The 26,882-nt window shown below is 39.2% G+C and overlaps 1 protein-coding gene across 2 annotated transcripts in view; it reads left to right on the plus strand.

The window, feature by feature from the left end:
- PIK3C2G (phosphatidylinositol-4-phosphate 3-kinase catalytic subunit type 2 gamma) overlaps positions 1 to 25,446 on the plus strand; it is a 367,222-nt gene extending 341,776 nt beyond the window's left edge. For both annotated transcript variants that reach the window (XM_063446623.1, XM_063446622.1), the window contains exons 28-31: positions 8,053 to 8,119; positions 13,372 to 13,457; positions 22,489 to 22,599; positions 24,656 to 25,446. In XM_063446623.1, coding sequence (XP_063302693.1) covers positions 8,053 to 8,119; positions 13,372 to 13,457; positions 22,489 to 22,599; positions 24,656 to 24,805 — 414 coding nt within the window. In that variant the 3' untranslated portion in view covers positions 24,806 to 25,446. The remainder of the gene's footprint in view (positions 1 to 8,052; positions 8,120 to 13,371; positions 13,458 to 22,488; positions 22,600 to 24,655) is intronic.
- The last annotated feature ends 1,436 nt before the right edge of the window (positions 25,447 to 26,882 follow it).

The raw sequence follows: 26,882 nt of genomic DNA on the forward strand, positions 1-26,882 counted from the left end.
CCCTCACCGACCTGACCCGAAAGAACCTTCCCCGAAAGGTGAACTGCACTACAGAGTGTGAGCAGGCGTTCCAAGCCCTTAAGAACCTGAGAGTTAATATAATTATGATGTGTACTTTGTATCTGTCCCCTCTCAGGTCCAGTCGGGAATGCCCCTGGAATATGATATTGTAGATCCTTTGCATGGGGTTTCACATAAAAGGCCATGTGTGGTCCCATTAAAATCACTTCACTTCACCCTCAACACAGAGCCTCGTCTCGTGACCAGCTATACCTGCTTTATTTATCGCTTGGATATCTACTTGGGAATGCTACAGCACTACTTTCACTAGGGGGAAAGGACATCTCTGGTGGCGGAAACCCCTCTTCTCTCGGGTTGGCCGCCACACTCCGGAACCCAATATAGCGAGGATGTTTAATTGATGCATATCTGCTATTCTGGGAAACTGGTAGAAATGACACACTGTGCAGAGTATTCTGCCATGTTGAATTTCTTCACAACCAGACATACTTTTTAATCAATTACATTTAAACACTAATGGGAATAATCAGCAAGGGACTGGCAAACTTTAGGATTAACCAGACAAGCTAAAAAAAAGTTTCTCTGAGTGGTATGGTTTTCCAGATGAGCGATTATGGGCCTGGATGTGTGATGCCTTGGCCCCATAACCACTAGCCAGGCAGTACGCAATGTCTTAATGTTTCATTCACAAAAGATCCTCTGTTTATAGCAGTTATGTCTTTGAACTGGAACAAAATTACACATTTTATGGGAAGTAATGCTTTTGCCAAAGAAGAATAATTTATAGTGTCCACGAAGTACAGCTCACAGGATTCTGAAGTTCTCTGACATGTTCACTTATTTATTATTTTGAATTCTATGCTTTATATTTTATGTTTTTGATCCATTAGAATTAATTTGAGTTCAATGTGAGGCATCTGACTAGCAAATAAATGGTTCTACACAAGGAGGATCCTAAATTATTCAAAATGTAGCTTTTAGTTGAGATACCCTACACATTTCTTTGAAGCATTGAAATATGTAGCAGGGTTATTTACTAAAGTGAGAATTCCAAGTGAATAATAATTTAATGCCAGAGTAGCTGAATTGAAAACATAGCTGACTTAGAGAATGTTTCCAGTTTGGCTACTTTTACCCTAAATTTGAATTATCGCTGTAGTTAATAACCTTGTTAGTCTTGGTAACTTCCATTCTACGGTTCCTAAAAGGTTATGTATCTTGGACTAGTCTCAAATACTAACCAGGTATATAAAACGTTGCACCTAGACTCAATGGAATATTTTTTAGAACACCTGCAAATGGACTTTGGTAGGAAACACAACTTCTATCCACAGGAACAGATTACCAGAGTGCAAGGATTAACCCTTTCTGCTTTGACTCGCTGGACAATACAGAACAGGCACCGATCCTTCTGCTCTATACTTTCCACGTCCATGTTAAGGTATTTGCGGATTTGTAAATCTAGTGATTTTCTTCGCCAATCAAACTATGTCCAAATCCAAAAATGTCAGCCACGTGATTTCCTTTAGAGTCTGGCCACCCTCTGTCCTGATGGTAGTGATCATGGAGAGGATTACATACCTGCTGGAGTGCTGCAGATTAGGGATATGGCTCTGGAACTAAATGTTTAACTCACCCATGTCATACTGTTATTGGAGTGTTGATGAATGAAAGGAAATCTTGCAGGTTTCATAGAGGCCAGTGATACTGTCTCCTAATGCTCACTTCAAGGAGACCAACAGAAGATAGAGTAAAATCACGTTTCCTATATCCATTGAGTCTTACCATCTGCCCTTTCAGCTGAGTTCCAAGGCTTCTCATGTTTAAAATGCCAGAAATGTGAATCCAGAGAATATTCACAAGGTGCATCCTTGCGAGTGCAATGGACAGTAGGCTTGAAGTGTAAATACAAATTAATTACACCATTCCTCATCCCTTGTTATTCTGTGGTCATCTGTTAATCGAGCTTATACTTCATAGTCCTCATCCCAACTCACCCTATGAGTATTCATGGAGCTTCTCATATTTCCCTTCCTCATCACTGTCCATTGACTGTTTCATCTTCCCCAGTGTTATCCCATTCTATCCTATGACTGTCTATTGACTGTCTCATATTTACCAGTGTTATCCCATCCCTATTACTGCCCATTGACTGTCTCATATTTCCCAATTTTATCCCATTCTATCCTATGACTGTCCATTGACTGTCTTATATTTCACAGTTTTATCCTGTCCTATCCTATGACTGCCCATTGAATGTCTCATATTTCCCAGTGTTATCCCATCCTATCCTATGACTGTCCATTGACTGTCTCATATTTCCCAGTTTTATTCCATCCTAGCCTATGACTGTCTATTGACTGTCTCATATTTCAGAGTTTTATCCCATTCTCTTTTATGACCGACCATTGACTGTCTCTTATCTCCCAGTGTTTTACCATCCTACCCTATGACTATCCATTGACTGTCTCATATTTCCCAGTTTTATCCCATCCTATCCTATGACTGTCCATTGACTGTCTCATCTTTCCCATTTTTTTCCCGTTCTATCCTATGACTGACCATTGACTGTCTCATATTTCCCAGTGTTAGCCATCCTATTCTATGACTTGCTATTGACTGTCTCACAGTTCCCAGTGTTTTCCCATTCTATCCTATGACTAACCATGGACTGTCTCATATTCCCTCTGTATTATCCCATCCTATCTTATGACTGTGCATAGACAGTCTCATCTTTCCCAGTTTTATCCTATCCTATCCTATCCTCATATTTCAGAGTTTTATCCCATTCTCTTCTATGACCGTCCATTGACTGTCTCTTATCTCCCAGTGTTTTCCCATCCTATCTTATGACTCTCTCATATTTCCCAGTTTTATCCCATCACCCCAGTTTTATCCCATCCTATATTTCCCAGTTTTATCCCGTCCTATCCTATGACTGTGCATAGACAGTCTCATCTTTCCCAGTTTTATCCTATCCTATCCTCTCCTCATATTTCAGAGTTTTATCCCATTCTCTTCTATGACCGTCCATCGACTGTCTCTTATCTCCCAGTGTTTTCCCATCCTACCCTATGACTATACATTGACTGTCTCATATTTCCCAGTATTATCCCATCCTATCCTATGACTAACCATGGACTGTCTCATATTCCCCAGTATTATCCTGCCCTATCCTATGACGGTCCATTGACTGTCTCATATTTCCCAGTTTTATCCCGTCCTATCCTATGACTGTGCATAGACAGTCTCATCTTTCCCAGTTTTATCCTATCCTATTACTAACCATGGACTGTCTCATATTCCCCAGTATTATCCCACCCTATCCTATGATGGTCCATTGACTGTTTCATCTTTCCCTGTGTTATCCCACCATATCCCTTAGCTGCATCTGGTGTTAAATAGGGGCGAGCTACGTTTTTGAGATGGAAGCGTCCGGATTTGGCGATCGACTGGACATGAGGGGTGAAGGAGAGGTCAGAGTCAAAGAACACCTAGGCAGTGAGGTAGAGGTAATGGTGGTGCCGTTGACTTGGAGGGAGACAGATACGGGAGTAGTAACACTTGAGGGAGGAAAGACCAGAAATTCTGTTTTGGACAGGTTGAGTTTAAGGAAGTGAGCAGCCATCAAGTTGCAAATCGCGGAGAGGCAGTCAGATACACAAGTCAAGATGGGCGGAGAGAGATCAGGAGAGGACAGGTAGATTTGTATGTCATCTGCATATAAATGATAATGGAAGCCAAAGGAGCTGATGAGTTTACCAAGGGAGGCAGTGTAGACTGAGATCAATAGGGGACCAAGGACAGAACCTTGGGGAACGCCAACAGAGAGGGGTTGGGGAGAAGAGGCCGAGCCAGAGAAAGAAAGAAACTGTTTAGTTTGCAAAAACGGCGCCTGAGAGGGGATATGATAACTTTATACAAATATATTCGGGGCCAGTACAAACCTTTATCTGGAAATCTATTCATAAACAGGGCTATACATAGGACACGGGGTCACACATTTAGGCTGGAAGAAAGGAGATTTCATCTAAGGCAAAGAAAAGGTTTTTTTTTTACAGTAAGAGCAATAAGGATATGGAATTCTCTGCCTGAAGAGGTGGTTTTGTCAGAGTCACTACACATGTTTAAACTGCAATTGGATAAATACTTACAAAAACATAACATACAGGGATATAATTTCTAATTAGTGGGGTAATAGCTGCTTGATCCAAGGAGACATCTGACTGCTATTTTGGGGTCAAGAAGGAATTTTTTCCTAGTTTGTGGCAAAATTGGAAGCACTTCAGACTAGGTTTTTTGCCTTCTTTTGGATCAACAGCAACAACATATGTGAGGAAGGCTGAACTTGATGGACGCAAGTCTCTTTTCAGCTATGTAACTATGTAAAAGCGCTGAGAGCAGTAGGAGGAGCAAAGGAGGGAGCAGTATCTCATAGACAGAGATTACGGGGAATGAGAAGAAGCTGTTGATGGTCAACAGTGTCAAAGGTAGCAAAAATATCAAGAAATTTAAAATAGAGTAATGGCCACGAGATTTAGCAGCGATTAGCTGTGTAAACAGAGTGACAAGCGCAGAATCCAGACTGAAGCAGGTCAAGCAGAGATTTGGATTTGAGGAAGTCTGTCAATCTCGTATACACAACTCTCTTGGAGGCAAATCACAGAAACGATATAGGGCGGTAGTTGGATGGGGAGTTGGGTCAAGGTTGGGCTTTTTCAGAATCGCCATTATAGTTGCATGCTTGAAGGGTGAAGGAAATGTGCCTGAGGAAAGGGAGAGATTGAAAATTTTAGAGAGAGGAAGAGCGCGGATGAGATATGAGGAAATAGGATAAGGGAACAGGTGGGAATTAGCCCGTTCTATCCTATGACTGTCAATTGTCTGTCTCATCTTTCCCTGTGTTATCCGGTCCTATCCTATGAGACAGACAATGGACAGTCATAGGATAGGCTATCATAGGATAGCCCTTTGCCACTTGGTCCTGGAGAGGCCTGCTTGCCAGCCTCTTGCCTTGTGATTATGGCCCTGGGGTGTATGGCCCTTTAAAAACAGTATATGCATCTTTGTTAGTCGAACACGGTCAGCGGTGTGTGCAGCCAAATCCATGGTTGAACTAAAATCGGCTACCCATTTGCACGAACACCGCTGACCCTTACCTTCTCCTCCACTTTGACGCTTCGGCTGAAAACTAAGTCCCGTTCGATGATCCGAATGCACAGTATACTAAGCCATTTGCACGAACAGTGCCCCGTTCATGCATTCGAATGGGAGTCATTTTTCTGAGTGAAATTGACCGACTGCACAGCCCAAATCTATGGAACTTTTTTTTGGCAGGAAAGCATGCTTGCGGTCGGTCAAAAAGGACTTCCAGCTAACTTTTTAACCACTAGAGGGAATTGTCTGATTTTTGGATATGTGTATATTTGAAGTATGCTGATTAATGAAATGTAACTTTATGGAGCTTGTATGTATATTTTGTGAGTTATGAATATTGTATAAAACTGTGTATTTTCCTGCCTGTGATAATTATGTTAACCCATTGTGTACGGTAATTATATCACAGGCAGAGGGGATGATTTTGCTGGAATGAATGGGAGTGTTTAGCTGTATTGTCCGTGTTTGATCGGCTGAGTTCCTGTTTTGACCCTCATCATAGAGCCTCGTCTCATGATTGGTGGAAACGGCTGCATTTACACTGGGGGATTTCTATACTCTACATACTCCCCTAGCTATAATCACTAAGCTCTTTTAAGAGCTTGTTCCAGCTTCACTCTCTGTAGCAAGAGAGGTTCGGTCTGCAGTGCTTATGGTGTCTGGCGAAGTGCTTGGAGCCCTCGAGAAGCACCAGGAGCATCCATCAATGGAAGTACTTGGTTGGAGTACTGGAGCTCCGTTACAGTGGTGTAGCTCCCTCCCCAGCAGAGGGAATTGTCTGATTTTTGGATATGTGTATATTTGAAGCATGCTGATTAATATGTAACTTTATGGAGATTTTATGTGTATTTTGTGAGTTATGAATATTGTATAAAACTGTGTATTTTTCTGCCTGTGATAATTATGTTAACCCATTGTATACAGTAATCATATCACAGGCAGAGGGGAGGATTTTGCTGGAATGAATGGGATTGTTTAAACTGTATTGTACGTGTTTGATTGGCTGTGTCACAAAACCATGTGGGTGGTTACATTGTGTAAAAAGTTGCATATAAGTGCCAATAAATCCTCAGACTGCTGAGTTCCTGTTTTAACCCTTAACATAGAGCCTCGTCTCATGATTGGGGGAAATGGCTGCATTTACACTGGGGGATTGCTATTCTCTACATCCTCCCCTAGCTATAATCACTAAGCTCTTTTAAGAGCTTGTTCCAGCTTTGCTCTCTGTAGGAAGAGAGGTTCAGTATGCAGTGCTTATGGTGTCTGGAGAAGTGCTTGGAGCCCTCGGGAAGAACTAGGAGCATCCATCAACGGAGGTACTCGGTTGGAGTACTGGAGCTCCGTTACAGACAGTCATAGGATAGGACGGGATAACACAGGGAAAGATGAGACAGACAATGGCCATTTTTCTCTGTGTTATCCCGTCCTATCCTATGACTTTTCATTGTCTGTCTCATCTTTCCCAGTGTTTTCCTGTCCTATCTTACTATCCTATGACTGTCCATTGCCGGTCTCATCTTTCCCAGTGTTTTCCTGTCCTATCTTACTATCCTATGACTGTCCATTGCCGGTCTCATCTTTCCCAGTGTTATCCTGTCCTATCCTATGACTGTTCATTGACTGTCTCATTTTCCCTGAACTTATACCACCATATTCCATAACAGTCCCAGAACTGGTCATTAATGCATGTCTTGTCCTTCTCCATGCAATTTCCATTTATTCCCGGGCTACCCCAGCGATACACAGCATGCCAATAGTTACTAAATTCTCTTCGTTGTAGAAGAACAAGCCGCAGTGACAGTAAGCATGCAATCAGTTTTACTTCCATTGAAACTGGAGGAATTATTTGCAAATTTCTAATTTATCAAAGAAAGAAGATTCATTCATTTTGGTTTCTAAAATACTTCCATTCTTCATAAATCGGAGGGATCTGAGTCAGCACCTAATGTCCTTAGTGAATAGATCCGTATATCTAATGATGAAAACATTAAGATTAATGAGAGTGACTGAGCTAAATAATTGAATAAATTGGAGTAACGATCGCCCAGTCAGTTAACTCTATGCTACTTACAGAGAAATCAATTAGAACTTTGGAAGGTTTCACTTACCTCACAACTTAATTTTCCTGTGAAAATCTCATAGTGGAAGCTTAATCTCAAAAATGAAATTAAATAAAAAATAAGAAATGTTCTCAAAGAACCCTCAGGGACTACGTGATATCACTTTCACAGAGCTCCTCTGCGTGCTGGTAATATCTCTTACAGAGCTCCTCTGGGTGCTGGTAATATCTCTTACAGAGCTCCTCTGGGTGCTGGTAATATCTCTTACAGAGCTCCTCTGTGTGCTGACTAATATCTCTTACAGAGCTCCTCTGGGTGCTGGTAATATCTCTTACAGAGCTCCTCTGTGTGCTGACTAATATCTCTTACAGAGCTCCTCTGGGTGCTGGTAATATCTCTTACAGAGCTCCTCTGTGTGCTGACTAATATCTCTTACAGAGCTCCTCTGGGTGCTGGTAATATCTCTTACAGAGCTCCTCTGTGTGCTGACTAATATCTCTTACAGAGCTCCTCTGGGTGCTGGTAATATCTCTTACAGAGCTCCTCTGTGTGCTGACTAATATCTCTTACAGAGCTCCTCTGGGTGCTGGTAATATCTCTTACAGAGCTCCTCTGGGTGCTGGTAATATCTCTTACAGAGCTCCGCTGAGCGCTGAGTAACATTACTCTTAAAACTGTGAATTTGTGGTAAAATCTTTGCTAGTAATTTGTTGCCATTTCTAGTGATTTACTGAAAGTTTCTGATTACTAAACCCATTGAAATACTGGATTATGGCGCTTGGAATTTGACTAACCGTCCACATGTTATCTGCAGAGTGAGAGACTGCTGAGCAAACTTGGCAACACAGTTTACCATCAATCCTACGCCGGAACTTTAAGAGGTAATATTAAATACTTTATATATATATATATATGTTCAGTGTGTTTAGTGACATTATGTAATGTTGGGTTATCTTTGTAAGGAGAAACAGGAAAATCCCAAGACATCTGTTCAATACACCTCTCAGAGTCCCCCCCCCCCCCCTCCTCCCCCCAGAACTCTCCTAATAATTCAGAAACAAAACTTTTTTACTCTTCCCTGAACTTATTGATAAATGTCTCTGAGTTTATCGCCTTTAACTTTATTAATATTTTTACATGCAACATGCAGGTTGGTAAGCTTGTAGCATGAGATTCCATAAGTAGATGGCTTCCAGCCCATCTCGCAGTCCTCTGCTGGTAATAAAATTATTATGAATTAGAATCTACTCGTGGGGTCTCTACGCTGCCAGCAGACAGAGCAATGTGTGCGACAGATGCGTTCCCACGCAGAGCAGTGTCAGGAATTCATAGAACTGCTAACAACTCCCAGACGCCACTGGGAGCTTTATGAACACGCAAAACGCTTCCTGTCCTTTCATCCTACAACTGTGAACATGATCTTCACCACAGATGGGGAGAATCACACTTTACAGCTAAAAATGTATTTACAGTAAATCCCATTTGTTTTCACGTCCTGCTTATAGAGATTTAGCTCACATAATCTATGGAATGTGTTCTGTCGGGTTTAGAGATTGTCAGCCATAGCAGAGATGGCGTGCAACGGCACCCCCAGGCATTAAAGGGGTTAACAGCTGTTTAGTAGATCTTCCCTTCCAGAGACAAAGGGACAGCTACTGCAGAACACCAAACTCACGAACTGGATACAAAATAGCACTCCTACTCCCGAACTGGAACCTCACTAATAGCTGCTAGCAGACGAACAGGAAAAGCACCCAAGCGGCTTACACTCCTGGCAATCAGTCTCTAACAGCATACAGTAAATCCCCCCAAACACGAGACAGAGCTCCGTGTTGAGGCTCAAGCAGTGGTCTGTTTATTGGCACCAAAAGAACCTTCTTTTATGACGGTTTCCCTTAGACCGCCCACAGGGTGTTACAAAACAACCAATCATACACGTACATTACCGAAAACACTCCCAGCAATTACACACAAAATCCTCCCCTCTGCCTGTGATATAATTATGTTACACAATGGTTTAACATAATTATCACAGACAGTAAAAAATATAGTTTTTACACATACCCTGTAACTTTAAAACCATACATCCAATCTCCATAATTACATATTTAAACGCAGCATTCTTTAAACATAAACACTGTCAAAAATCATACCAATCCCTCCAGTGGATAAAAAGATAGACGGAAGTCGTTTATGACCTGCAGAAAAACGGCTTTGAATGCACAAACGGGTCAGTTCGGGCAAATAGCACATTGTAGCATGGTGTTCGAATTGTCGAACGTACTTAGACTTTAACCGAAGTGTCGAAGTGTAGGCGACGGTAAGGGTCAGCGGTGTTCGTGTATTTGCGTAGCCGATTTTAGTTCCATAGATTCTTTAACATACACCGCTGACCTTGTTCGACTAAATTAAAATGGCCTCCGCCACGTGTTCCTTTGTCGAATGGCGGCCACTTCGACGACTTCGGCACTTCGGCTGCATCCGAAGTGCCATATAAAAATGGCACTTCCCCACAGTATTTAAAGGGCCAGAATGAGTGACATACACTCTGGCATGGGCGAATACTGTTTTTAAAGGGCCCAATCTCCCAGGGCCATAGTCCAGAGGCAACAGGCGGGCAACCAGGCTCCTCCAATGTAATGTGGCGAGATTGGTCTTATCACATCTCTCCCCTTTTCCAAACAGACTAACAGGGTATCTGACCTCCTGCCGGTCAGTGCCCTTGTTAGTCCAGCAGCCCACCCACAAAACACAATCAGTAATACAGCCCTCCCACAATAAATGGTTACTACACCTGGGTAGAGGATAACTTTGTCCATGTCCAGGTGCCTCACCAAGGCTATGTGGGGGACTGGTAAGCTGCCTTGGTGGGTTGCTGAGTGGGCAGAGACCAGCGGTACTCTGCCCTGGTGCCAGCACTACCACGGGAGTAGTCTGGTTGGAGCCTGGTTGCTGGAGGGGGAGATCGACTGGAGGGGGAGACTGACTGTATCTAAAGAGATACACAGCTATGCTTCCGGAGCGGAAGACCGAGTGTCTCCCCTTTTGCTAAACAGCCCTGTCGTGGGGGCGCAGGACCGACCGTCCCTACCCCCTGTGCTGTAAGTGCAGAGACCACGGTCCCATCTGCACGGTTGTGGGGCTTACTGTCTCCCCCTGGTACGTTAAGCTGCCGCTAGGGAGAGGGGGTAACAAGCTCCTCTCCCATATATACTTCCAGCCGCGGGGAGGGAGACCGACTGTCTCTGCTCCCAATATAGAGTCCTGCTGCTGTGGAAAGGAGACTGGGCTCTCTATTCCCTGTACAACACTCTGCCGCTGGAGAATGGAGACTGGGCTCCCAATTCCCTGCAATTCACTCTGCTGCTGGGGGACAGGAGCAACTATCTCTGTCCACTGTAACTCAGCCTGCTGCTGGGGAATGGAGACTGAGCTCCCAATTTCCAATAAATCACACGGCCGCTGGAGAATGGAGACTGGGCTCCCAATTCCCTGCAATTCACTCTGCTGCTGGGGAACAGGAGCAACTATCTCTGTCCACTGTAACTCAGCCTGCCGCTGGGGAATGGAGACTGGGCTCCCAATTTCCAATAAATCACACGGCCGCTGGGGAATGAAGACTGGGCTCCCAATTTCCAATAAATCACACGGCCGCTGGGGAGTGAAGACTGGGCTCCCAATTCCCTGTATATCACACTGCCGCTGGGGAATGGAGACTGGGCTCCCAATTCCCTGCATGTCGCACTGCCGCTGGGGAATGGAGACTGTGCTCTCCTCTTCCCGTAACTGTACCTGTCACTGGAGTTCCTCCCAACATGCCAGCTTGCCTTCTCTCTCTGCCCTGTCTAGCAGAATCTCGAACACTGAGTTCCTCACGAACCACACAGATCTCTCCAGTGGATCGGGTCCGAAGAAGCTTAGGTGGAACCACACCATACGGTCATACTCTCTCAGAGAGTATCTGTACTTCACTGGTGGTTCCATCCTGGTGCTGTCAGGGTCAGTGTACTGGGACATGCGTTGCCCTTAACTTGTAAAATCCAAAAAAATGGTGTCTCCTGTAGCTGTCCTTCTGGCTGTAGGAACGATCCCGCCGCTTGCCACCAATTGTAATGGCACCCCCAGGCATAAAAGGGGTTAACAGCCATTTAGTAGATCTTCCCTTCCAGAGACACAGGCACAGCTACTGCAGAACACCAAACTCCCAAACTGGATACAAAATAGCACTTCACCTCCCGAACTGGAACCTCACTAATAGCTGCTAGCAGACGAAGAGGAAAAGCACCCAAGCGGCTTACACTCCTGGCAATCAGTCTCTAACAGCATACAGTAAATCCCCCTCAAAGACAAGACAGAGCTCCGTGTTGAGGCTCAAGCAGTGGTCTGTTTATTGGCACCAAAAGAACCTTCTTTTATGACAGTTTCCTTAGATAGGACCGCCCACACGGTGTTACAAAACAACCATACACGTACATTACCGAAAACACTCCCAGCAATTACACACAAAATCCTCCCCTCTGCCTGTGATATAATTATGTTACACAATGGTTTAACATAATTATCAGACAGTAAAAATACAGTTTTTACACATACCCTGTAACTTTAAAACCATACATCCAATCTCCATAAAAATTACATATTTAAACGCAGCATTCTTTAAACACAAACACTCTCAAAAATCATACCAATCCTTCCAGTGGATAAAAAGATAAAAAGATAAAAAGATAAACGGAAGTCCTTTATGACCAATTTCCTGCAGAAAAACGGCTAAGTCCCCTTCGAATGCACGAACGGGTCCGTTCGTGCAAATAGCACATTGTAGCATGGTGTTCGAATTGTCGAACGTACTTCGACTTTAACCGAAGTGTCGAATTTGAGGCGACGGTAAGGGTCAGCGGTGTTCGTGTATTTGCGTAGCCGATTTTAGTTCCATAGATTCTTTAACATACAACGCTGACCGCGTTCGACTAAATTAAAATGGCCGCCGCCACGTGTTCCCTTGTCGAATGGCGCCCACTTCGACGACTTCGGCACTTCGGCTGCATCCGAAGTGCCATATAAAAAGTGCCAATCCTTCCCCACAGTATTTAAAGGGCCAGAATGAGTGACATACACTCTGGTATGGCAGAATACTGTTTTTAAAGGGCCCAATCTCCCAGGGCCATAGTCCAGAGGCAACAGGCGGGCAACCAGGCTCCTCCAATTCAATATGGCGAGATTGGTCTTGTCACATGGCGAAAGGCTGATCATGACGGAGTTGAGTCTATTTATTGCATGTAACAATTCCTGAATTCTTCTCCTCACTCCAAGCCAACTCTAGGGGCACCATCACTTCACTAGAACTCAAAGGGTTCATTGGGAATCTTCTCGCCCCTAGGTGGCCCTAGGATTCACTCACAGATTGCTGTGTTATTGAGCTATTTGACAAATTTGCCCCCAAGAATGGCCAGACAGCCCTTAGGGCCCACATTTCAGAGCTTAAGAAACTGCATTTATTGAGACACCCTCTCTAAAAATCCTCACATAACACCAGGAAGCATAATGGTTCCTTAATAATCATATAATGGAACTCCCCTTATACCAAGTGCCTTATTACAATTATGTAATCCCATTAGATTGCAAGCTTTCATGGCTCAGTTTTCTGAGCCAAGAACCTTATTATCACATTGTTATTTCCAGTAGATTGTAAGCTTTTGGGACCAGGGACCTTCTTAGCATGCTGTGATTCCTATTAGAATGTTAGCTTTCAGGGTCAGGAGCCTCCCATCAGATTGAAAGCTTTATATCCTGTGTCACATAACTTTCCTCTTGGACCAAAAAGATTGTGGTGAGATCAAACCCAATACAAGTTCCCACAATGCAAATACAAAATGCATCCCCTGCATATCTCACGTTGGAATTTGGAGGGATCCTTCTTGGGTGTAGAACCTGGGATGAATGTGAAAACAGGCTTCCCTGAGTTCTTTGCCCAAGAAGGACCCCGGAAAGTCCAACATGAGATATGTAGGTAATGCTTAGTATAATTTTTTCTACTTTGACCACATTCTGTGGTTCATCCCAACATTCAGTTGAAATGTCCTGTCCTACAATGTTAAGGCCATACAATAAACATGGTGCAATGTTCTTATTTTAGATCACAATCAAAGAGCCTCCATTCAACTTTGTCTTTCTTTCAAAGACCCCGAGTTATCGGTTCTCGTGAAACATCTGAAAAATGTTGTAAGTAATTCCTGGGGGTTATCATTTTTTGCAATAGTGATGAAAATTAAGATAAAGTATAAATATCTTCTATTTTCTTGTTGTCTGCCTCTCGGAATATCACTCTAAAAATATCAGGATTAAACTGTAACATTATGTACATGCAGGATTATAGTGTCACATTGTGTACACAGGATTATAGTGTAACATAGTGTACACACAAGATTATAGTGTAACATTGTGTACACGCAGGATTATACTGTAACATTGTGTATACAGGATTAAACTGTAACATTTTGTACACAGGATTATACTGTAACATTGTGTACACAGGATTACAGTGTAGTATATTATACACACAGGATTATACTGTGACATTGTGTAAACACAGGATTATAGTGTAACATTGTGTACACACAGGATTATAGTGTAACATTGTGTACACACAGGATTATATTGTAACATTGTGTAAACACAGGATTATCATGTAACATTGTGTATACACAGGATTATACTGTAACATTGTGTACACAGGATTATAGTGTAACATTGTGTAAACACAGGATTATATTGTAACATTGTGTACACACAGGATTATCATGTAACATTGTGTAAACACATGATTATATTGTAACATTGTGTAAACACAGGATTATAGTGTAACATTGTGTAAACACATGATTATATTGTAACATTGTGTACACACAGGATTATACTGTAACCTTGTGTACACACAGGATTATATTGTAACATTGTGTAAACACAGGATTATAGTGTAACATTGTGTAAACACATGATTATATTGTAACATTGTGTACACACAGGATTATACTGTAACCTTGTGTACACACAGGATTATATTGTAACATTGTGTAAACACAGGATTATAGTGTAACATTGTGTAAACACAGGATTATATTGTAACATTGTGTACACACAGGATTATACTGTAACATTGTGTACACACAGGATTATACTGTAACATTGTGTACACACATGATTATATTGTAACATTGTGTACACACATGATTATACTGTAACATTGTGTACACAGGATTATAGTGTAACATTGTGTACACACAGGATTATACTGTAACATTGTGTACACACAGGATTATACTGTAACATTGTGTACACACATGATTATATTGTAACATTGTGTACACACATGATTATACTGTAACATTGTGTACACAGGATTATATTGTAACATTGTGTACACACAGGATTATACTGTAACATTGTGTACACAGGATTATAGTGTAACATTGTGTACACACAGGATTATACTGTAACCTTGTGTACACACATGATTATATTGTAACATTGTGTAAACACAGGATTATAGTGTAACATTGTGTAAACACATGATTATATTGTAACATTGTGTAAACACAGGATTATAGTGTAACATTGTGTAAACACAGGATTATATTGTAACATTGTGTAAACACAGGATTATATTGTAACATTGTGTACACACAGGATTATCATGTAACATTGTGTACACAGGATTATATTGTAACATTGTGTACACACAGGATTATCCTGTAACATTGTGTACACGCAGGATTATACTGTAACATTGTGTACACAGGATTATATTGTAACATTGTGTACACACAGGATTATCCTGTAACATTGTGTAAACACATGATTATATTGTAACATTGTGTAAACACAGGATTATAGTGTAACATTGTGTAAACACAGGATTATATTGTAACATTGTGTAAACACAGGATTATATTGTAACATTGTGTAAACACATGATTATATTGTAACATTGTGTACACACAGGATTATCATGTAACATTGTGTACACAGGATTATATTGTAACATTGTGTAAACACAGGATTATATTGTAACATTGTGTAAACACATGATTATATTGTAACATTGTGTACACACAGGATTATCATGTAACATTGTGTACACAGGATTATATTGTAACATTGTGTACACACAGGATTATCCTGTAACATTGTGTACACAGGATTATATTGTAACATTGTGTACACAGGATTATACTGTAACATTGTGTACACAGGATTATATTGTAACATTGTGTACACACAGGATTATACTGTAACATTGTGTACACACAGGATTATATTGTAACATTGTGTACACACAGGATTATACTGTAACATTGTGTACACACAGGATTATATTGTAACATTGTGTAAACACAGGATTATCCTGTAACATTGTGTAAACACATGATTATATTGTAACATTGTGTAAACACAGGATTATAGTGTAACATTGTGTAAACACAGGATTATATTGTAACATTGTGTAAACACAGGATTATATTGTAACATTGTGTACACACAGGATTATCCTGTAACATTGTGTAAACACATGATTATATTGTAACATTGTGTAAACACAGGATTATAGTGTAACATTGTGTAAACACAGGATTATATTGTAACATTGTGTAAACACAGGATTATATTGTAACATTGTGTAAACACATGATTATATTGTAACATTGTGTACACACAGGATTATCATGTAACATTGTGTACACAGGATTATATTGTAACATTGTGTACACACAGGATTATCCTGTAACATTGTGTACACAGGATTATACTGTAACATTGTGTAAACACAGGATTATATTGTAACATTGTGTACACACAGGATTATCATGTAACATTGTGTACACAGGATTATATTGTAACATTGTGTACACACAGGATTATCCTGTAACATTGTGTACACAGGATTATATTGTAACATTGTGTACACAGGATTATACTGTAACATTGTGTACACAGGATTATATTGTAACATTGTGTACACACAGGATTATACTGTAACATTGTGTACACACAGGATTATACTGTAACATTGTGTACACAGGATTATATTGTAACATTGTGTACACAGGATTATACTGTAACATTGTGTACACACAGGATTATATTGTAACATTGTGTACACTGGATTATCCTGTAACATTGTGTACACAGGATAATATTGTAACATTGTGTATACACAGGATTATAGTGTAACATTGTGTACACAGGATTATACTGTAACATTGTGTACACAGGATTATACTGTAACATTGTGTACACAGGATTATACTGTAACATTGTGTACACAGGATAATATTGTAACATTGTGTATACACAGGATTATAGTGTAACATTGTGTACACACATGATTATATTGTAACATTGTGTATACACAGGATTATAGTGTAACATTGTGTACACAGGATTATACTGTAACATTGTGTACACAGGATTATACTGTAACATTGTGTACACAGGATTATAGTGTAACATTGTGTACACAGGATTATACTGTAACATTGTGTACACAGGATTATATTGTAACATTGTGTACACACAGGATTATACTGTAACATTGTGTACACACAGGATTATACTGTAACATTGTGTACACAGGATTATATTGTAACATTGTGTACACAGGATTATACTGTAACATTGTGTACACACAGGATTATATTGTAACATTGTGTACACTGGATTATCCTGTAACATTGTGTACACAGGATAATATTGTAACATTGTGTATACACAGGATTATAGTGTAACATTGTGTACACAGGATTATACTGTAACATTGTGTACACAGGATTATACTGTAACATTGTGTACACAGGATTATACTGTAACATTGTGTACACAGGATAATATTGTAACATTGTGTATACACAGGATTATAGTGTAACATTGTGTACACACATGATTATATTGTAACATTGTGTATACACAGGATTATAGTGTAACATTGTGTACACAGGATTATACTGTAACATTGTGTACACAGGATTATACTGTAACATTGTGTACACACAGGATTATACTGTAACATTGTGTACACACAGGATTATACTGTAACATTGTGTACACAGGATAATATTGTAACATTGTGTATACACAGGATTATAGTGTAACATTGTGTACACACAGGATTATACTGTAACATTGTGTACACACAGGATTATACTGTAACATTGTGTACACAGGATAATATTGTAACATTGTGTATACACAGGATTATAGTGTAACATTGTGTACACACAGGATTATCATGTAACATTGTGTACACACAGGATTATACTGTAACATTGTGTACACAGGATAATATTGTAACATTGTGTATACACAGGATTATATTGTAACATTGTGTACACACAGGATTATACTGTAACATTGTGTACACACAGGATTATACTGTAACATTGTGTACACACAGGATTATAGTGTAACATTGTGTACACAGGATTATAGTGTAACATTGTGTATACACAGGATTATAGTGTAACATTGTGTACACACAGGATTATATTGTAACATTGTGTACACACATGATTATACTGTAACATTGTGTACACAGGATAATATTGTAACATTGTGTATACACAGGATTATAGTGTAACATTGTGTACACACAGGATAATATTGTAACATTGTGTACACACAGGATTATACTGTAACATTGTGTACACACAGGATTATAGTGTAACATTGTGTACACAGGATTATAGTGTAACATTGTGTACACACAGGATTATATTGTAACATTGTGTACACACATGATTATATTGTAACATTGTGTACACAGGATTATACTGTAACATTGTGTACACACAGGATTATACTGTAACATTGTGTAAACACAGGATTATAGTGTAACATTGTGTACACACAGGATTATAGTGTAACATTGTGTAAACACAGGATTATAGTGTAACATTGTGTACACACAGGATTATATTGTAACATTGTGTACACACAGGATTATACTGTAACATTGTGTACACAGGATAATATTGTAACATTGTGTATACACAGGATTATAGTGTAACATTGTGTACACACAGGATAATATTGTAACATTGTGTACACACAGGATTATACTGTAACATTGTGTACACACAGGATTATATTGTAACATTGTGTACACACAGGATTATCCTGTAACATTGTGTACACACAGGATTATCCTGTAACATTGTGTACACACAGGATTATACTGTAACATTGTGTACACACAGGATTATAGTGTAACATTGTGTACACAGGATTATAGTGTAACATTGTGTATACACAGGATTATCATGTAACATTGTGTACACACAGGATTATACTGTAACATTGTGTACACAGGATTATATTGTAACATTGTGTATACACAGGATTATCATGTAACATTGTGTACACACAGGATTATATTGTAACATTGTGTACACACAGGATTATACTGTAACATTGTGTAAACACAGGATTATACTGTAACATTGTGTAAACACAGGATTATCCTGTAACATTGTGTAAACACAGGATTACACTGTAACATTGTGTATACACAGGATTATACTGTAACATTGTGTAAACACAGGATTATAGTGTAACATTGTGTACACACAGGATTATATTGTAACATTGTGTACACACAGGATTATACTGTAACATTGTGTAAACACAGGATTATACTGTAACATTGTGTATACACAGGATTATCCTGTAACATTGTGTAAACACAGGATTATACTGTAACATTGTGTATACACAGGATTATACTGTAACATTGTGTAAACACAGGATTATAGTGTAACATTGTGTACACACAGGATTATCCTGTAACATTGTGTAAACACAGGATTATCCTGTAACATTGTGTAAACACAGGATTATACTGTAACATTGTGTACACAGGATTATACTGTAACATTGTGTATACACAGGATTATCCTGTAACATTGTGTAAACACAGGATTATACTGTAACATTGTGTATACACAGGATTATACTGTAACATTGTGTAAACACAGGATTATAGTGTAACATTGTGTAAACACAGGATTATAGTGTAACATTGTGTACACACAGGATTATATTGTAACATTGTGTACACACAGGATTATACTGTAACATTGTGTACACACAGGATTATACTGTAACATTGTGTATACACAGGATTATACTGTAACATTGTGTAAACACAGGATTATAGTGTAACATTGTGTACACACAGGATTATCCTGTAACATTGTGTAAACACAGGATTATCCTGTAACATTGTGTAAACACAGGATTATACTGTAACATTGTGTATACAGGATTATATTGTAACATTGTGTACACACAGGATTATCCTGTAACATTGTGTACACAGGATTATACTGTAACATTGTGTATACACAGGATTATCCTGTAACATTGTGTAAACACAGGATTATACTGTAACATTGTGTATACACAGGATTATACTGTAACATTGTGTAAACACAGGATTATAGTGTAACATTGTGTAAACACAGGATTATAGTGTAACATTGTGTACACAGGATTATACTGTAACATTGTGTATACACAGGATTATACTGTAACATTGTGTAAACACAGGATTATAGTGTAACATTGTGTACACACAGGATTATCCTGTAACATTGTGTAAACACAGGATTATCCTGTAACATTGTGTAAACACAGGATTATACTGTAACATTGTGTATACACAGGATTATACTGTAACATTGTGTAAACACAGGATTATAGTGTAACATTGTGTACACACAGGATTATATTGTAACATTGTGTACACACAGGATTATAGTGTAACATTGTGTACACAGGATTATAGTGTAACATTGTGTACACACAGGATTATATTGTAACATTGTGTACACACATGATTATATTGTAACATTGTGTACACAGGATTATACTGTAACATTGTGTACACACAGGATTATACTGTAACATTGTGTAAACACAGGATTATAGTGTAACATTGTGTACACACAGGATTATAGTGTAACATTGTGTAAACACAGGATTATAGTGTAACATTGTGTACACACAGGATTATATTGTAACATTGTGTACACACAGGATTATACTGTAACATTGTGTACACAGGATAATATTGTAACATTGTGTATACACAGGATTATAGTGTAACATTGTGTACACACAGGATAATATTGTAACATTGTGTACACACAGGATTATACTGTAACATTGTGTACACACAGGATTATATTGTAACATTGTGTACACACAGGATTATCCTGTAACATTGTGTACACACAGGATTATCCTGTAACATTGTGTACACACAGGATTATACTGTAACATTGTGTACACACAGGATTATAGTGTAACATTGTGTACACAGGATTATAGTGTAACATTGTGTATACACAGGATTATCATGTAACATTGTGTACACACAGGATTATACTGTAACATTGTGTACACAGGATTATATTGTAACATTGTGTATACACAGGATTATCATGTAACATTGTGTACACACAGGATTATATTGTAACATTGTGTACACACAGGATTATACTGTAACATTGTGTAAACACAGGATTATACTGTAACATTGTGTAAACACAGGATTATCCTGTAACATTGTGTAAACACAGGATTATACTGTAACATTGTGTATACACAGGATTATACTGTAACATTGTGTAAACACAGGATTATAGTGTAACATTGTGTACACACAGGATTATATTGTAACATTGTGTACACACAGGATTATACTGTAACATTGTGTAAACACAGGATTATACTGTAACATTGTGTATACACAGGATTATCCTGTAACATTGTGTAAACACAGGATTATACTGTAACATTGTGTATACACAGGATTATACTGTAACATTGTGTAAACACAGGATTATAGTGTAACATTGTGTACACACAGGATTATCCTGTAACATTGTGTAAACACAGGATTATCCTGTAACATTGTGTAAACACAGGATTATACTGTAACATTGTGTACACAGGATTATACTGTAACATTGTGTATACACAGGATTATCCTGTAACATTGTGTAAACACAGGATTATACTGTAACATTGTGTATACACAGGATTATACTGTAACATTGTGTAAACACAGGATTATAGTGTAACATTGTGTAAACACAGGATTATAGTGTAACATTGTGTACACACAGGATTATATTGTAACATTGTGTACACACAGGATTATACTGTAACATTGTGTACACACAGGATTATACTGTAACATTGTGTATACACAGGATTATACTGTAACATTGTGTAAACACAGGATTATAGTGTAACATTGTGTACACACAGGATTATCCTGTAACATTGTGTAAACACAGGATTATCCTGTAACATTGTGTAAACACAGGATTATACTGTAACATTGTGTATACAGGATTATATTGTAACATTGTGTACACACAGGATTATCCTGTAACATTGTGTACACAGGATTATACTGTAACATTGTGTATACACAGGATTATCCTGTAACATTGTGTAAACACAGGATTATACTGTAACATTGTGTATACACAGGATTATACTGTAACATTGTGTAAACACAGGATTATAGTGTAACATTGTGTAAACACAGGATTATAGTGTAACATTGTGTACACAGGATTATACTGTAACATTGTGTATACACAGGATTATACTGTAACATTGTGTAAACACAGGATTATAGTGTAACATTGTGTACACACAGGATTATCCTGTAACATTGTGTAAACACAGGATTATCCTGTAACATTGTGTAAACACAGGATTATACTGTAACATTGTGTAAACACAGGATTATCCTGTAACATTGTGTAAACACAGGATTATACTGTAACATTGTGTAAACACAGGATTATACTGTAACATTGTGTACACACAGGATTATACTGTAACATTGTGTAAACACAGGATTATCCTGTAACATTGTGTAAACACAGGATTATCCTGTAACATTGTGTAAACACAGGATTATACTGTAACATTGTGTACACACAGGATTATACTGTAACATTGTGTATACACAGGATTATATTGTAACATTGTGTACACGCAGGATTATATTGTAACATTGTGTACACGCAGGATTATATTGTAACATTGTGTACACGCAGGATTATAGTGTAACCTTGTGTAGACTATACAGTAGTATTGCATTAAGCCATGATTGCAGATTACTAACTTTCTGAATTCTCTGCATCTTTTCTGAACGTTTTTTTTTTCTCTTTAGCATTTTTCCACTGCTTCTATTGAGATTTGTCTTCTATCAAACCTCGGTAAAACTTCAATGCAAAGAGTCAAATCACATAAGAGTTCCAGTGCCCTGACCTTCAATAAAATAGTGAGTTTAGAGGTTGTTAGTTTCTAGTGCCATCTGATCCCAAGAACAATGTGAGGCTAATGCCAAAAACAATGTGAGGCTAATGCCAAAAACAATGTGAGGCTAATGCCATAAACAATGTGAGGCTTGTACAAATTACAAGAAAGGTGGGTTGCTAGTTTCATTTGTATTAGGGCCGTGGGACTTGCTGGGTACTGGGTTCACAAGCCAATAAGTGGTGGGAGGAGGTAGAAGACTGTTCTCTTTCTTGACAGTGGGCTTGACATACCCTGGTGCATTGTAGGGGCTCATGGGGTGTCACATTAGAGCCAAATAATTTTGTTGCACGATGCCAGGCATGGCATCTTGTGGGTGAAGGTACAGCATCTAGCTGTAATGTATGCAATGCTCTCAGCCTCGTGCAGCTACGATCTGGAATTTGTTTATTTACTAGACATGTGCAATTCGTTTCTTTCCGAATGTCAATTCGGATGAATTTCGGGCAATTCGAACATTCGGAGACTTCCTAATGTCCGAATTGCTGAACTGCCGAATTGCCGAAGTTCCGAAGCACAGTATTGCCGAAGTACTAATATACCTACCCAGTGGAAGAATGTTACACTGTATACAAGTTTAAATAAAAAGTATACAAACATAGCCAGGATTCAGCTGTAAGTATTTGCAACACTTACCACATTCATATAAAATGTAAGTTACTTTGCCAGTCAATGTAATGGCAGGAATGATTAAGTAGATAACTCACTAATTCCCTGAAGGAGGGACATATTGCCCCCCCCCGCCTCCACTCCTGAACGGTGGGTGGGGGCCCTAAAGGGCTATTGTCCTGGCCCCTACCCCTAAATACCAATAAGGGGGGGGACCTATTGTCCTCCCCCCGGCACCCACCCCTGAGCGGCGGGTGGATGCCCTAAATAAAAATGTAAACCCCCCCACAGGATGACTAAGGGTCCCCAAACCCCTAGTCACCCCCCTCCCAACAAAATTAACCCCTACCTACCCCCTCACCCTAACAATAGTGAGGGGGGACCAATGGTTATTAAACTTACCATTTTCAGCCCCAAAAAAGGCCAAATAAAAATTCATAATAACCGTTGCACTTAAATAAAAAAAATAAAAAAAGAGCGCAAAAAAAATTTCTCTTCACCCATATCCTCCATTTTATAGAAACAGTAAAACACAATAAAAATATATATTCCCAAAACTACCCAACACAATCCCCACATTCAACATATCTCCAGATAGCTTAGATCTGAGCGCACAATATAACTGAATAGCACTCAGATCCCATACACACAGTTCAATCGCCATGGAGCTAAAGTCTTGTACAAAGTGCGTTCATCGAAATGAATGGGCTCCATGTGATGGCTATCTGGGGCAGCTCTGTTCGTATATAGTCAATGTACCGAACGGCACAGTGTGTTCGTATGAACCTGGAACGGAACGAGGAAGGGTCGGCGACTTCAGCGTTGTACGTGTGAAATAGTGTCCGATTTTAGTTCCACAGGTTTGTCGACGAACACCGCTGGACGTTCGACTGTCCAAGATGGCCGCCGCCACGTGTTCATTCATAAGAACGACAACCACCCAGCCGACCATTCGGGAGTTGGAGGTGTCTGCGGTTAACCACAATGTTAATGAGGGCAGAAAGGTTAATGAGCAGCACATTTCCCTGCGGGATGGCCTGCCATTCGGTAGTTCTTTCGCATGTAAAGGAATGAAACGTAGGGCCATACGGACAAGTGGCAAATACAGAACAAACAGACGAATCCAAGGCAAATAATAGTAATCCGAAGACAGAGAGGTCTGTCACAGGAGTATAAAGGAACACACTAAGGCCAGAGTGTTGTTTCATTTGGTGCGCAATTGGATGTTTTTTCTTACTATGTAATCCTTAAAATGTGGCCACTAAACATTTTCAATTCAGTTTTCAGTTCATATTAATTTGGTAGTTAGTTCATGAACCCCTTTGTGTTTAAGTTTAAATCCATATCATATCTGAAAAAAGAATGTGCAAGAACCACTAGAAATACATGTTTTTTGTGATTTTTTATTTTAGGTTAAATTCTATGTCCCGCAATCTGACAGACATGAGTTGCAAGTTGTGGTAAAAAGCAAGGACGTCTTTCTAGGGTCAGTAAACATCCTCTTGAACCAAGTCCACTTCAATGAAGATCTCTGGTACCCATTGACCAACAGCACAACTTAGATCTGATGTTCCATGAGTCACTAAGACTATTCCCTGCGCAGAATAAACCCGCTGACAATGTAATGTAAATGTGTATGTTTTGTAGACAATCATTCATATTACATCTACAATGTTACATCTGTGAACAAACGCTGGGCAGTAAGATAATCTTTAAGATTACGAATGTTTATGGACTCCCTGATAGATACAGAAGCTTTGCGTTTCTTGTCCAGTAAATATAAATATAGGACTGAGTGGTAATCAGTCAGGGATTTGATTTGGCTCAAACCAGAACCCTTCTGCTGGATTCGGAGGTATAAAGCAGCACCATGAAGGAGCTTGGACAGTGATGATTTCATGTACGCTAAGCCAGTCAGAAAAACCGCCAAGACACCGGAGTGTCTTGATGTTTCTAAATGTATGCATGTTCAGTTGTATCCTTACAGGAAAATGGTTCCACAGGTTACAACCAGCCAGGATCTTCTCATGGTTTCCTCTGGTTCCCCTAAGTAAGGACCTCTGAAGACCCCCAAGACTGGTGAAAGAGTAATGAAATAAATCTTGTGTTACCTGCTTTATCTTTAGTGTTTCCCAATTTCAAATCTTGATTACATTTTGGAAACTATATATGTTTGATTTGTACTGAATTAACCTGCTGTTATCATCACACCATTAAAGAATAGGTAAATAAATGTTATTTTATCAATACTTGAGTTGTAGCTTCTGATATACATGTTATATTGTAGGATATCTAAAACTGTTTATGTGCTATCTTAAAGGAGCACCATAGCATTATGAACACAAACATGTCTGTATGATCTCAGCCCATGTGGCGCTGAGCTAATAAAATGCTCTCTATAAACAGCATATGATTAACAACCAAAGCTGACTCAGTTCTCACAGCGGAGGCACCACTAATGGCGGCCAGGAACTAGAGGTGTGTTAATCCTGCAATGGAACCATTGCAGCTTCTACAAAATGACTTTTTTCACACCACTGGGTCAAAAATACAGGATCTCAGCACTTACTGAGATGAAGTGCTCTGGGTGCCTTTTGTCCCTTTAGATCCATGAAAGACTACTTAGCGAGAAGCTCAGTATACTCATATCATGTGGCCTTCAATGATGTGACAGAGTTGTAGTCTGAATTCCATGTCTCTCTGAGGAACGAAGTGAATACAGAACAAAAGTGAAAATGACCGCACTCCAAGGACTTCATACAGTTAAAATAAAAAAATAACTTTTAATTTATATCATTAAAAAATATATCGACGTTTCAGCCCCCATGCATGGGCTTTCATCAGGATGGCAAATTCATCCCTGCTGGAGATAGTGTCGAATTCAAAGATCCACCTCATCTCAGTTTTATTAAAACTCTTAATAAAACCATCCCCTCTCCATGGTTTCTTTACTCTTTGTATGCCAATAAATTGAGACATTTGGGGTCACCATTGTGGTACTGTGCAGATACAGAGTGATTAGGGACTTTATTCTTAATATTTCTAATGTGTTTTCCTATTCTAATTTTAAGAGGTTTTAACAGCTTCACAAGGACGAAACCAGAAATGTGTGTATTGCATCGCCGGAAATGACGTGACGCACCCAGGGGGCGTGTCACAAAGACATTTTCGGTGCCAAAATTTGGATTTAAAAAGGGACAGAAAGACATATGGAATGTGCACCTGCTGAAGGTGTCCTGCCGAAACGTGTTGTGTTGATGTATATGAGGAAAGAACCTTGATGAAGCATATTGTGTTTTTATATGTAAGGATTTTATATATTTGTTTTTAATAAATCTACATATTTTATCTTTAATTGCTGCTTGTTATCTCAATTATATGAACACCGGGAAGGATTATATCCACTGAAACCCCAGGATCTCTACATCCTACTCATTCCTACATACTTGGGCCAGTCTTGCACAGGCTCATGAAAATGTAAGTAGGATCAAAAATAATTATATATAATTGGTTTCTACTAGGGTATTGTACAGATTTCTCTTTTAGAAACCTCATTGGACCTAGTTTCCTATCAAGTGTATGTAAAAAAATTGTTTTACTTAAATAATATACACTGTGTACAGAAGTGATATTACACTT

This window comes from Pelobates fuscus, chromosome 3 (genome assembly GCF_036172605.1).
Source record: "Pelobates fuscus isolate aPelFus1 chromosome 3, aPelFus1.pri, whole genome shotgun sequence".
In the NCBI taxonomy this organism is placed as follows: Eukaryota; Metazoa; Chordata; class Amphibia; order Anura; family Pelobatidae; genus Pelobates; species Pelobates fuscus.